Source organism: Pinus tabuliformis, chromosome 7, assembly GCF_031772625.1.
Source record: "Pinus tabuliformis cultivar Carrire ecotype Pingquan chromosome 7, CPIR1, whole genome shotgun sequence".
NCBI classification, from domain to species: domain Eukaryota; kingdom Viridiplantae; phylum Streptophyta; class Pinopsida; order Pinales; family Pinaceae; genus Pinus; species Pinus tabuliformis.
In genome coordinates, this window is record NC_142293.1 from 1,339,142,811 (window position 1) to 1,339,158,411 (window position 15,601).

At 32.6% G+C, this 15,601-nt stretch overlaps 1 protein-coding gene across 1 annotated transcript; it reads left to right on the forward strand.

Moving 5' to 3' along the window:
- Window positions 1-10,932: 10,932 nt before the first annotated feature.
- LOC149252516 (peroxidase P7-like) lies at window positions 10,933-13,541 on the forward strand. The gene is made up of 4 exons (XM_089456676.1): window positions 10,933-11,300; window positions 11,417-11,608; window positions 12,536-12,701; window positions 12,782-13,541. The coding sequence occupies exons 1-4, from the start codon at window positions 11,082-11,084 to the stop codon at window positions 13,210-13,212; spliced, it is 1,008 nt and encodes a 335-aa protein (XP_089312802.1). The 5' UTR covers window positions 10,933-11,081; the 3' UTR covers window positions 13,213-13,541.
- The last annotated feature ends 2,060 nt before the right edge of the window (window positions 13,542-15,601 follow it).

The following is a 15,601-nucleotide window of genomic DNA, read 5'->3' on the forward strand; positions in this document are numbered from 1 at the left end:
ACCAACACTGTCGGGAACAGGTATATCGATGTGATCTTAGCGTTTTGCATCGCCTTCTAGATCTTCGGAACCTGCGGAGCTGGTATCTTGAAGTCTGTAGTAACCTAAAATCTTATTATCTTACTATAGGAATTAGTAATTGACTTGTGCAACATGCGTTTGGGATTGATTTCAACCATCGTTATTCTAATTTAAAATATAATACCTTTATATTTACATTTGCCTTTATTATACTAAATGTATGATATTACATGGTAAAAATCGGTTTCTATTGCAAAATAAATGATTGCAAGTTGCCATTGCCAAGGACATGATGCTACATGGTAAATGACTATTCTTGCTGTCAATGCTGTTCATAGCAATCTCTCTGCCTCATTCTTGTTGTCAATGCTGTTCATAGCAATCTCTCTGCCTCTTTGGTCTTCTTCTGGACTGTTACAGTTATTCTCTTTTCTCTTGGGTTTCTGAGGTCTGCAAAGTAATATGTAATTTCTCACTTTGTTAATGAAAAATGAATGATTTTTTTATTGAAAAAAATTGACTATGCTATTCCAAAATGGATGATTGCACTTTGTAATTGAGAAAGATAATGAAAGTATGCTTTTAAATAGATGATTGCACTTTGTAACGAGAAGGATAATTATGCTTTTAAATAACGAATTATATATTATAAATCATTGGCCATGGAATTTTTTTTAATGGAATGCTTTGAATTCAAGGATAATGAAAGTATAGCGAATTTTATGTAACTGAGAAAGATAATGAAAGTATGCTTTTAAATAGATGATTGCACTTTGTAACGAGAAGGATAACTACGCTTTTAAATAACGAATTATATATTATAAATCATTGGCAATGGAATTTTTTTATGGAATGCTTTGAATTCAAGGATAATGAAAGTATAGCGAATTTTATGTTATAAATTTTTTGCAATGGAATTTTTTTTGAATGGAATGCTTTGAATTCAAAGCTTCAAATATGAGGAGAGCATGTTGAAGAGATATATATGGTATATTATAAATGGGTAATTAATTTAATTATAAATTAAATAATATTAAATTTAATTTTATAAAATTAATATTTAAAAATTATTTTAAAAATATATTGTTTTCAAAAATAAATAATAATATTTAAGAAATAGTTATGGAAAAATAAAATTCTAATTCATTATGAGAAAGACTATTATTTTTAATATTAAATATTATTTATGAAAAATAATAATATAACATTAGTACATATAGTGAGAGGCCAATTTATCTATTACAAAAACAATTTCTAACTAGAGCCATGAATTAAGCCAAAACATTAGATCTCTCTCTAAGAGCCCATATGACTTGTATGTATAAATTTTAGAGAATGCTTCTACTCACCAAAAAATCTTAACTAGCATTAAAACTAAAGAGTTTAAACCTTATCACTAGCTTTAGAGGCTTTCCAAGATTCAATATTAAGTGCCACATTAAGACCATGAACAAAAATATTTGCTTCACTCATAAAAGATGGAGAGGAACCATATTGGAACCATGTTAGCCATGTGTTATCCATGTGCCACATTTGAGACCAATGGTCTATCAAGACTTCCAGAGTGGATGCAAGGGAAGAGGCTAGCTAATTATATAAAAGATAAAGTAGAAGAATGCCCTCTTGCATCAAGTGAGTATCTCTTCCTTCTTTACTCTACATGTCATCAAATTTACTAAGAAACTAACAAATTTCTCCACATGAAAAGGGAGTACATTCTTTGATTCAATTTATACTCCTACTCTACATGTCATCAGATTTAATAAGAAACTAACAAATTTCTCCACATGAAAAGGGAGTAAATCCTATGATTCAATTTGTACTCATACTCTTTCCTCATATGAACAAGATAGAACCATTATATAACTTAAGAAGTAGGAAATATTCTGAAGATACAAAACCACAACACCCCTATTTAATTCATGATGATTATTACCATACTTGAATATAGCTATGAGACTTCAAGTTCTCAATTATCCACAAGTGGTGACAAAAGAAAATTCCAATCAATAAGGAGAAACTTCTTGATAGGTTTACCAAATAACAAGCCTGGATCGTTCTGTTCCCAAGCCTAAATTATAAATTATGAAATCTTGGATCGTTCCCTTCCCAAGCCTAAACTATGAAATGAGGTTGAAGCCAACCAAAATAAAACATCCATCCTACTCCAAATCATTGCAATTGCCATCATCCTCAACCACCATACCCAAATATAATTGCACGTCCTCGTGTAGGAATTTATAGGGTAAGTTCCTCAGACAGAACACCAAAGGACACCGCTCACAAACAGATCACAGATCAATACACCAGTATTATTGACGTGGTTAAAACCCTCAAAGAGGGAAACAATCCACAGCCTGAGCCAACGTGGCCACTTCAGGCAATTTATTAATAAAAGAATGAAAATGCACATAAGCTTCTCTCATGAACGGTTACCCTACAAATGATCCTCCACGCTATTTAAATAGAGATCATGGACCAATCGGGTGTTAAGCCACGGATCAAGTGTTGGTAATACTGAGGAGGGAATGAACCGACGGATCACTACATATCGTGGTCGTTAGATTGTAAGTTACAAAAGTACATAGTAAAGAAACACACTTTACCTAACTCTACACTAGACCAAGTTATACTTAATTATTTCCTATGTGCCGAAATATCCTAACATCCCCCCTTAAGAACAACTTGGGACACGATTGAAGGATGTACAAATATGACACAATAGGAGAAGAAAGGAGGCATTAGAGCCTATCCCCCCTTAGTGACAACTTCCTCAACTCCAACCATAAATTGAAGTTTAGTAAACTTCACCTCTGTGAGAGCCTTTGTAAAGATGTCTACAACTTGATCATCTGTTGAACAATATTGCACTTTAAGAACATGGTCGTGAATGAGCTTTCAGATGAAGTGCATGTACAGTTCAATGTGTTTGCTGCGCTGATGTTGGACTAGATCTTTGCATAGTTGAATGACACTTTGATTATCACACCAAAGTGTAGTCGGATGCTGCTGCTGAAAGCCAAACTTTGACAGGATCCGACGAAGCCACAGGGCTTCCTTACTAGCTTCTACGGCACTACGATACTCTGCTTCTGCTGAAGAAAGAGAAATGGCACTTTGTTTCTTGCAAGACCATATAATAGGTCCTAAACCAAGAGTGAACACATAACCTCCAGTAGACTTCCGATCATCAGGGTCACCAGCCCAATCAGAATCAGTGAAACCAACCAATAGAGGAGATGCTTCTGCACTATAATGAATCCCAAACTGAACTGTACCTCGAACATAACAAAGTATTCTTTTAACTTCTTTCCAATGAATTTCATGTGGGTTTTGCATAAACCGAGCAATAAGGCCAACAGCAAAGGAAAGGTCAGGACGAGTATGGGTCAGATACAAAAGATTTCCTAAAAGTTGATGGTATAAGGTAGCATCAACTTCAGGGGAAGTACAAGTGACTAAAAGTTTGACTCCATACTGAAAGCGAGAAGGGGTTGGCTTATAGTCTTCCATGTAAATGGCGTAGAAGATCACAAGCATACTTGGACTGGGAAAGGGAAATACCTTCCTTGGATTTCAAGACTTGAAGACCAAGAAAATAATGCAAATGTCCTAAGTTTGTAATTTCAAACTTCTTTTGAAGGCTGGACTTCACATGGTTTATAAGGTTGGGATCACTACCAGTAAGGATAATATCACCAACATAAAGAACAAGAATGATAAGAGACTTTCCCACTTTCTTGGTGTAGACAGTATTGGTAAAATGACACGTAGAAAAGTCACTTTCTAAAAGAAAGCTATCCATTTTGGCATACGAGGCCCAAGGAGCTTGCTTGAGACCATAAAGGGATTTCTTAAGCCAACATACAAGGCTGGATTTTGTTTGTATAAAGCCAGGAGGTTGTTCCATATATATTTCTTCATGCAAGTCCCCATGCAAGAAGGCGGATTTAACATCCATCTAATGGACTTCCCATTTGAAAGAGGCAGCCAGGGAAAGAACAAGGCATATAGAGTTCATTTTGACAACAGGGGAGAAGGTTTTAGTATAGTCAGTGCCTTCAACTTATGAAAAACCCTTCGCAACAAGACGAGCTTTATGTTTATCAACTTTTCCATTTGGTCCATACTTGGTTCTGTAAACCCATTTGCATCTAACAAGTTTTCGTCCCATTGGTAGAGGAACAAGATCCCATGTATCATTTGCCAATAATGAACGATATTCTTCATTCATAGCTACGTCCCAATTTGGATGGCCTGAAGCTTTTGCAAAGGTGTTAGGATCATAATTCATTGAAGCTTGAGCCAGTAGAGAAGAGGCTCTATCGAACTGAGAATGCGTACATCATTGATCTGTAGGATCATCGGCAAGAGAACCTGCTGCATCCTGAGTAGCACAGACCCATTTTGGAAGCTAAGGAGCTGAAGGAGGATCCTGAGAAGGTGGGGGAGAATTGTCATCCTCGCTTTGATCATCTGAAGAAGAAATATTTTCAAAAATAGAAGAGATAGAGAGTGGCACATCCGCCAAACTAGGCTCGTAGGTCGATATATTTTCAGCAAACTTTACATCTCTTATAATAATAACATTTTTGGACTTAAGTGGAATAAGTCTATATCCTTTGACATCTTCAGAATATCCAACAAAAATACATTTTTCACTATTAGGTTCTAAAGCTTTATGTTTCTCATCTGGAATATGGGTCCATGCTTCACTTCCAAAAAAATGAAAGTGACTTACATCTGGTTTAATTGAGCTCCATGCTTCTCTGGAGTGATATTCTTTAAAACCTTAGTAGGAGTGCGATTTATTATGTAATTTGCACAATTAATTTCTTCTGCCCAAAAATTAAGTCTAAGTCCTTTAGATTGAAGCATACAATTAGCCATTTCCTTTAAGGTTTGATTCTTCCTTTCAGCTACACCATTTTGTTGTGGAGTATATGGAACAATATGTTGCATTTGAATTCCATTCTCAGTGCAAAAGTTGATGAATTTGTTGTTAACATATTCTCTGCCATTATCAGATCTTAGCTTAAGAATTTGAGTTCCAAATTGTTTTTCAACAAAGGCCTTAGAGACCAAGAACATGTTAAATACTTCACCCTTGAGTTTTAATAAGTATACCCAAGTGCGTTGGGAGAAATCATCAATGAAAGTTAAGAAATACGTGTAGCCAGAGAATGAAACAATTAGAAGTGGACCACATAAATCACTATGCACAAGTTGTAAAGGGGTTGAGGCGTGCCAAGAGGCACGTTTTTCAAAACTATCCCGATGATGTTTTCCGAGTACACATCCGAAACATACACCATATTTGCAAGATACCATTGGAAGACCTGTCACCATATTTTCTTTACATAGATTCTGAAGGGAGCGATAGCTTAAGTGACCAAATCGCTCATGCTAAAGTTTGCTCACTCATCATTATGAGCAACAAATATCGAGGGAATATTTGATGACCCAAAGTTGTTAAACTTATACAACCTTGTAGAATCATCAGCAATGCCAGTAGCTAAAATCTATCTAAGATCTCTTAGGTCCTTAATTACAACATCGTGAGGTGAAAATTCAATGATTTTACCTTCACCTGAATGAGTTATTTGATATACAGATAGAAGGCTGCAGGATAAGGTTGGAACACATAATACATCATTAAATTGACCATTGTCTATATGAATAGTTCCAGTCCCTACAACACTAAGAGATCTATCATCACAAACATATATATTTTTGGTGTTACAATCATTTAAAGAAGAAAACATGGCTTTGTTTTTGGCCATGTAATAAGAAGCTCCAGAATCAATGAGCCACTCATGAGAATTAGAAGAAGAAGATACAATTAGTGCATATCCAAACCGAGATGTTTGACAACCACATGCAGAAAGTGCTATTCCTGAAGATGAAGTTGAAGTTGAAGTGTGCTCCAAATGGATGTTATGCTTCCTCATTGCTGCTTCCAAGGCTTCCATCTTCTTAAAGCATTTGGATTCTAAGTGGCCATCTCGATTACAAAAGTGGCAATGTCTATCAGTCTTCTTCGCTTTGTTTTTATTTTCCTTATCATTTTGTTGAAATGATTTTTCATTTTGAGGCTGAAATTGCTCAGGACCCTTGTTTGGTTTAGGACCATTCTTTTTAGGATATGACTTCTTAGGATTCTTTTAATTTGGTTGTTGTTGGGCAGCTAAGGCTTTCTTAGAAGAGTTTCCAAGATTAATAAGAGCAAGGTGTAATAGTTTTTCTTGTTCTCTTATTAAAGAATCACAAAAGGCATCAAAGGAAGGGGACCTGTAGTCTTGTCCTTGAGAAATGAAGGCTTCTCTTGTAGAATGGAAGGTGGAAACAAACACAGAATACGCTGGTCCCAACTTAGTAAGAATGGAATAGATAAGGTTACCATCTTCTTTCTTAGCCTTAACACCTTCCAAGAGAAGTCTAAGGGTCTTGAACTTGGACAGAAAAATAAAATAAAATAAAATAAAATATAAAATAAAATAAAATAAAAATAATAAAATAATAAAAAATAAAAATAAAAATAAATAAAAAAATAAATAAAATCAAAATCAAAATCAAAATAAAAATAAAAATAAATAAAAATAAAATAAAAATAAAAAGTAAAAAATAAAAAAATAAAAATAAAAATAAAAATTATTGGGGTCCAATGTAAGCAACTCATTTTCGAGTTAATGGGATCTAAGTTCATTTTTAATTCCAAAAACTTAGTGATCTATTTCATTGCTTCATTAGGAGTATCAAGTTCTGCGATATGGAATCTAAGGTCTGGAGAAATAAACATTCCTATCAATCCATGTGCTTGATCTTGCCTATTTTCCCATTTGGCTATATTATCTTCATCTTTCAGTTTGGTTTCTTGGCCTAAGGCTATTCTGTAAAGACCTTTACTTCTAAGTGAATCCACAATGTAGGACCACCATTGGAAGTAGTTGGTGCTGTCAAGAATAACTTGGCATAGGATTTGCATTTTAACATAAATTGAAGCTGTAGATGTTGAAAATAAGTGTTCCAATGGAAAGATCTCAAAAAAATAGGCTGATTAAAAAAAAAAAACGGCTCTCAAAATGACTTCAGATGAAGAAGTTATGGCTTTTTGAAGAAAAGTTGTTGAAGATGCTGACAAAGTGTGGGAATGTGCGGAAATGAATGATAATGTTATATTTAAAAAAATCCGCTCCCCTTCCAAACTTAATCTAATTAGCTCAACAACACAAAAGGCTTGAACTCAAGACCTCTATTCTCATAAAGTAGCTTTAGACCAAGTGAGCTAGATTAAAAGGTTAGTAATTTTTCGAAAAGAGGAAGGGGGGGTTTATTTTTTTTTTGTCACTGAAGCTTTGGGGTGTGTGCTTACTTGAGAAAGCTCCTTTTTTACCTACAAAACAAAAAAAACAAAACCCAACACGGACATACAAAAAAAAATAAACCTTATGGCTTGAAGTTACCTTTACCCGGAAACTAAATATTTTCCTCAATGTTTCTAATTTTCCAAGATCACACTAAGGCGTGGCGGAAAAGAGCATACGCATGAGAAACATCCTTCCTTTCTGTTTTTGATTTGCCCAAGTCGCACAGAGTCGTGGGGCAAAGAGCATACACAGAAATGAAAGGTATAGATCTGGTAATAAAAAAAACAAAGAGCTAAATAAACTGAAATAAATAGAGAAAAAATAGCTAAAAACTGCAAATAAACATTGTATACCTCCAAATCTTAAAAATGACGTAGCTAGGGCTACCAGAAACCTTTTCACGTGAAACGAAAGGGGTTTCTCACTAAAACAAATGCTCCTAACACAATAGAGCAGTCCTTTCGACCCGAAAGCAGTCAGAAATAGTAGATCTAGAAAACGACAATCGGATGCAGTTCTACCGGCTTCAGATTTGGATCACCAACGGATGCAACCCTCAACTTGGCTTTGATACCATGTAAATGTTTTCCGTTACACCAAAACCCGCATGTGTTGGTAAACGTTCCAAACCAGTAACTAGGATCCCCAAGGTGGAAATTGAGGATTCCATAGAGGTGCGGTGATTCTTCCAACACCTCAGTGCCCAAAATGGAAGCCAACCTCCAGGAAGATTCACAATGAATTCGCTTGATGGTAGATACAATGTATAATCCAACATAATAACATCATACCTTCCCCACCAATGAGAGAATACCCTCATTCGTCCTTTGTTGACATCACCCTTAACACATCATGATTTCATTTCCTCTTGCCACCCATGATAAACAAAGGTGTATAAAATCCAACTCCATTTCCCCCTTAAATAGTGTGCAAAGTCACTCACTAGGGTTCCCATCTCCTCATAATTAAATACATGGTTATACCTTGATGCATGCACTGAAACACACGCAGAGAGGGGCACATGAAATCTTCTTTTCCCATGAGTTGACATGGTTGAGGAATAGGGAAATTACTTTCCTTACTATTGATAAGGAGGGAATTATGAGTCAATATGGATACCTTGTTAGGCATAAGTTCATATTCCTTATTATCCTAATGTAGCACATGAAATGAGGAGTAGTTGGTTAGGTCTGCCAACAAAAATAGAATTCTCTTAAGAAGAATTGATGATTACAAATACATTGATCAAGAAACACGAGTCTCTCATTGTTATAGTTTTCTTGAGTTTGAACTCATAAACCATTCCTAAATTCACATATAGAATAATTATAATTATCCTAAAAAAATCAATAAACTAACATCTAAAACACTCCTATTATCTTTAAAAAGAATTCTTAAAATAAATCACATTTTAATTTCATCATCAAATCTCCGATTATCTTTTATAAAAATATACTTATTATTATACAAGGGAAAAAATATTTTAATATAATTTATTTAAAAATTATTTAATTACTTTATATAAATATATATTTATAATTTTTTTTAAACCTACTCTTTTTGCTTGTATATAAATTATCCTAATATAAAGTCAATCCATTTTCAAAAACATTTGTTTTTAAGACATGACTTTTTTTATTACATGTTTCCATAAAAATATGGAAACACTTTAATTTTCTTTTCACGATAATATACTTATTATAAATTCAATAAATATATATATATATATATATATATATATATATATATATATATATATTTATTTTATATAAATATATATTTATAAAATTATAACTTTCTAAAACCTACTCCCATATGTGGATATCCATAATATAAAGTCATTCCATTTTCATAAACATTATTTTTTAAGACATGCCTTCTTTGATTATATGTGAAGCATTAAGAATATGGAAACGTTGAAAGTCTGTTTCCAAAAGCATATTTTATTCATTTTATTCAACGGTATGTAAACTATAATGTGTAATATATAATATCTAAAATATAATGTGTAATATATAATGTTCTATCTTTTAATAAATATTTTTATTCTTAATAATTTTTTCTATGGTATTTAAAATATAATGTTTTTTTTAATAAATAGTAATTTATTTTTAATAAAAAATTTATTTAGAAAAATAATTTAACTTTTAAATTATTTTAAATTAATAAAATTATTAAAAATATACATATATAATTTTTTAATTTTATTTTTAAACAAAATATTAATTTAAAAATGAAAAAACATAATAAAGTATTTTAAAAGCCAAAACACAGTTTAACCTAGATAAACCTCAAAGATTATGTATGTTTTTCTTATCCATTGATTTATAATAAATTGTTCTCATTTTCACTTCTCAAACTAATTAAATCGTTATGAAAAATGAACCAATATCAATAAACTTCTGTTCAACGGTGGAAAGCATCTTCAGGGATAGTGAATCTGTTTGACATCTTCAAAGTTAGGAGAATGGCAAGAAGCTTTGATTACAATGGTCGCTCATATTCCCATATATATATATATATATACTTTTTTTCCAGAAATTATTGAGAAATATATATGTTTATTTGTATTTATTGAGAATTATATTAGTATAGATTTATTTTAAATATAGATCTAAATATTAGTATAGATTTGTTTTAAATATAAATTTAATATAAGATTAGAGATCTAATTTTTTCACTTGTAAATTTTTTTATGAGTAGATATTATTTAAATGTTTTGTATATATATATATATAGATTTAAAAAAAAATTATTTTGGCCCAGTAAAATTTCAATTTTGATAATGGACAGAATGAACCTCTAAATTCAATAACTAAATAATGACAATGAGATTGCTAATACACGTTTCTGCTATTAATTTTTATAGATCAGTAATCTATCTGATTTACCATATTTTTTTGTTTAATCTTGTTAAATTATATATAGATGAACTTAGTAATTAAAATAACATCATCCTCTCAATAAATCTTTGTATATTTTTTTTGTAAACTGAGAATTTGAATCTTGAATTTCCTAAATACGGCCAATTGAATTACTCTTTTAAAATTTGATAGTGAAATTAAAAATTTAAATTATATACTTATAACATTCTAATAATCCAAAACATCAAATTAAATATTCTATCTACTTATTAAATTATAAATAGCTAAATAGCTAAATAAATTAAATATTCTATCTACTTATTAAATTATAAATAGCTAAATAGCTAAATATTACCATATGAGTGAATTCTAACAAAAACCCAAACATGAAATAATTAGACAACCCCATTATTGTGTGCCTATGCCCCGCATAGTCCATCCTTTTACGATAAAACAACTTCTCCTTACGCTTTATCCATAGTAAAAGTTACTTCATCAACGAATCTAAAAGGAGCGTCGAATTGCAGCGTCGTTACTTCCGTTTCAATCTCACGACTGACTGTTCAGTTATTATATTAATTGATTTCATCGCACTTTAAGGTTTTATACAATATATATATATATGTATGTCTTCGGGTGGTAGGAATTGAGTTATATGGCCCAGATTATGTTATATTATATTTACTAAATTTTAGAGTTCTTCTCTTGCAGGGGTGTGATTGGGTTTTTCTATTGAGTCTATTTTCTGGATTACTAGATCATATTGGTTTATGAATCTCCGTGATTGATACCCCTGCAGAAAATTGCATTCATTTAATTCTGCAAAACTATGGCTTCTATCGCTGCAATGAGGATCGCTATTACACGCGTCTGGTGTGTTGTTTTATTCGTAACTTGTGTTTATGGGCAGCTTGACCCAAAGTTTTACGATAAAAGTTGTCCTGAGGCGTTATCCATAGTCAATTCTACTGTAGTTGAAGCAATCTCGAAGGAACGTCGAATTGGAGCATCGTTGCTTCGCCTTCATTTTCACGACTGTTTCGTTAATGTATTTATAATTACGCCGCACTTCTACCCTGTTATATATACATGCCATTGCATTTCCGGAGTCGAATTAGAGCATAAAAGTTACATGTTATTCTTAGCGTTCTTCTCCTCTTGCAGGGTTGTGATGGGTCTATTCTTCTGGACGATACCTCCAGTTTTACAGGTGAAAAGACAGCAGTTCCCAATAACAATTCCGCCAGAGGTTTTGAGGTCGTTGATAGAATAAAGAAGAAGCTGGAGCAGGCTTGCAGCGGCGTCGTATCATGTGCTGACATTTTGGCAATTGCTGCTCGCGATTCTGTTGTAACGGTAAAATTCACAACGCACCGATGTTTCCTTTCGGTTTCATGAATATTCTGGGAATTTGTAATTGACTTAAGGATGGCCTAATCAAAATAAATAATTTGATATCTGGTCTCAGCGGACTGTAACTACCATCATCATCATCAATTCTCATTTCAAAATATTTATTATAATACCAATATCATACCCATTTAAAATTTAAAAATATTTTTTTTAACTTAAAACAATTTAATAAAAAATTCAATACATTAACAACCATTTCAATGTATATTAATAACCCTGCTCACCACCAACATGATGAATATATAATCTATCATAATATATTTTTCCTTGCAAGATATCCTTTTAAAATAAAATAAAGACTACTCAGGTTTTGAATAAGACTTTACTTAATTTCCAATTTCAAAATAAGTGTGTTAAAGGGAATCGATCTTTATCTTCATTATTAAGATTCATTTTAAATACGGATCTAATATGAAGAGAGAGATCCAATATCTTTCTTTTCACTATTAAAATTAATCTTAAATAGGGATTTATAAGATTCACTTTAAATACTGATCTAACATGAATGGAGAGGGATCCAATTTTTTCCTATGTAAATTTTTTTTATGAACATATATTATTTAAATGTTTTGTAAAAATATTTTGTATAGTTATTTAATTTTTTAATTTTTTTATTTTGATCAATATGAACAAAATTTCAACTTTGATGAGGGAAAAACACCCTTACATATCATACTATGATAGAATAAGCCTCTTGACTTAATAATTTTAGTTACAAATCATACTTGCCTAGAATGAGCCTCTAAACTTAATAAGTTTAATTATAATTTTTGGTTTCTTCTGCCCACTTATCTTTCGAGATATCTTTCTCTCGAAGCAATGTTTCTATTATCTTGCTAAGTTTCTATTAACATTCGGCCATTTTGCCAGTTGGGAGGTCCTACATGGACAGTGATGCTGGGAAGAAGAGTTTCCAGGACTGCAAGTCTAAGTGATGCCAACAAGGGTATTCCCCCTCCCACTTCTGACCTTGCCAAACTCATCTCCAATTTTCGAGCTCATGGACTTTCTAAACGGGAAATGGTTGCACTTTCAGGTAACCAACAACACTGCACGCCACTCTAATCTCATTCTAATTGTAACTTGGCTTCTAAACCAGTTTTCTTGATATTTTAGGTGCTCACACCATTGGTAAAGCGCGTTGCGTGAACTTCAGAGGTCACATATACAATGATTCAAACATAGACAAAGCGTACGCCAAATCTTTACAAGACCGCTGCCCCAAGAGTGGAGACGACAACAAATTGTCGCCACTTGATTACAAAACGCCAACAAAGTTTGAAAACAATTACTACAAAAATTTGGTAGCAGAGAAAGGACTTTTGCACTCCGATCAAGAGCTTTTCAATGGAGTGTCTACTGATTCTCTGGTTACTAAGTACAGCAAAAACTTGGAACTTTTCGAGAGTGACTTCACTGCTGCAATTATCAAGATGGGAAATATCACGCCTCTAACTGGTTCCCAAGGAGAGATCCGGAAGAACTGCAGAAAGCGTAACTCAGATGGTGCCATCTTCCATTTCCAGCACCCATCTGATACACAATGAACAATTATTATTTCATGAAATGTGGCATGCTCTTATGATACAACTATTATTGCTTGATCTAGGCCTAATCATATGATGAACAAATGATTGGGAAAATCAATAACGAAATGGCATGGAAATTATATTCTTATCGGTATGCAAGGCCATGGTTGCTAAAATAAATGGCATAACCATGTAATCGTTTCTTTATTTGTACTATTTTTATTTTGTGTAACTCGTAATGTAGGAAGATATAAGTAATAACACAGTAAGTCCTTTCACCAACTTCAATTTTGAAGTTTGGGTATTTGGAATCGATTTACAAAAAGTGTTTAGAATCAATTTACAAAAATCTCACTGCTATAACTTAACTTCTTAACTTCTTATTACCATAGATACATTTTTCTACAATGAATACCATACCATTTTATCTTATTAGCCAATGTTATATCTTTGTGTTAAAAACTCTTAACTTCTCGGGCAACATCCTTTAAAACTACCCAACATCCCAAATAAGTCTTTGCTGCCAAATTATAGGCATAGTAGAAATTAGTTATCAACTACAATAACATAGCCTATTAGATATGGAAACCCTCACTTCACGCATATTTTTAAATAAAATTAATCACCAATTATAATAGCTTTGCTTAATAATTAGGAAATGGCTAAGAATCGAGTGACACTATGTTGGCATTTATATATATATATATATTGGGATGTAATTAATTTGTAGATAAACAAGTAATATAACAATTTTTTCAAAATTATTTATATTTGTAATATGAGATTGAATTATCAAGAAAATTAATGAATTTTATTGTTAATGATTGATTATATAACAATTTTTTAAATATGCTTGTAATAAGAGGTTGTAGAACAAAATGGAGCTATTAAGCTTGCTATATAGATTTCACCTATCTTTATGATGTATAGGCATTGAATGCAAGGGCTAGAGGAGTGAATGTAGTCATTCAACATGATTATAGGTGGGAGTGAATGTAGTTGGATTACACAAATTGCCTTACAATGTATTTCTTGGTTTTTATCATATTATTAGGTCCATCTATCACTATAGGTTTTTGATGTGGAGGTCCTTCTGGTTTTGGTGTCGGTAACGAGAGTGGATGTACTGAGGCCTTGCCTCCATTGTCTATGTTGCTAAACCATATTGGGTTTCACATGGTTGTGAATGGTGCTAGTCTTGTTTTCATTGTTTGTTGATTGTGGATTTGTCATACCAAGGTCTTTGTGGTTGTGAATGGTGTTGGTCGTGTCCTTTTGGTTTATCACTTAGCATGTATTTCTAATACTAGGGTCTTCATAGTTGTGAGATTAGTGGCACGAGATGGTTTGTCAAACTCTTATTATTTGGTTCATCAATGTAACTATTACATTTGTGGTCTAAATGTGATGTTTTCGCCATATGTTAAAACTAGCATTTTATACAAACTTTCATTTCTTTTAAAAGATAGGAAATGATGTTGACATATCAACCTTCCTAATGTCAAGATGTCAATATATGGCCATATGTCATGTTGAAATACTAATGAGTTTCCATTTTTCCATATCCTAGAAATCTTGATATGATGATGTTGAGTGCATTGGAAGTTGTTGTCATTGATGTCAAGGTCAAGAGGAGTATGTCAGTTTGATAGCCCTCTCGAAGAGCTTTCTAGTGGTGTATGGAACTTATTCTAACTCCCCAGGAATGAAAAGAAACCTAAGTTTGAAGTGATGGACTCTAAGAAAGGTTGCAAATGAGGCAATGTTTTGTTATCCATTCATATGGGGGTCGAGCTAGGTAGATGTCGATCAACATGGGTGGATTCATTAGGCATATGGATACATTCAATATGCACCAAGGTGTTCAGACCTCCGAGAATGAAACAAGGCAATGTTTACGAAAATATTCAGATCCCAAGTTTCCTAGTGCCAAAATGTAAAGTGGACCCCAATATGACATGGTTGTTGTTGGGGCTATTTATTGTTTTTAAAAACAATCAAGTGTTGAACATTTATCAACCCGGGGATCCATCTTTCTAACCCAAGGCAATCCGCAAATTTTATGCAAGTGGCTTCCAAGGACTAATGTTGGTGCTATATGAACTAATTTTGAAGTTTAAATCTCTCTCACTCAAACATACTAAACTTAATGAAACCAAATCTCATAATAAGGGAAATTCAAGTTCAGCTAAATGTTGAATAAATGTCCTGGCTAAGAAACGACACTAGTAATTCTAATTTTGAGTTTTAACTATTCATGAAAGAATATTGGGAATGATCTAATTTAACAATAGTTCTTCAAGATACAACAATTAGGAAACAACAATAAGGAAACATCAATGAAATATTGAAGGGTAAACTATCACTTATTCAACAAAACAAAATAATACCTCTAACTCTACTACTA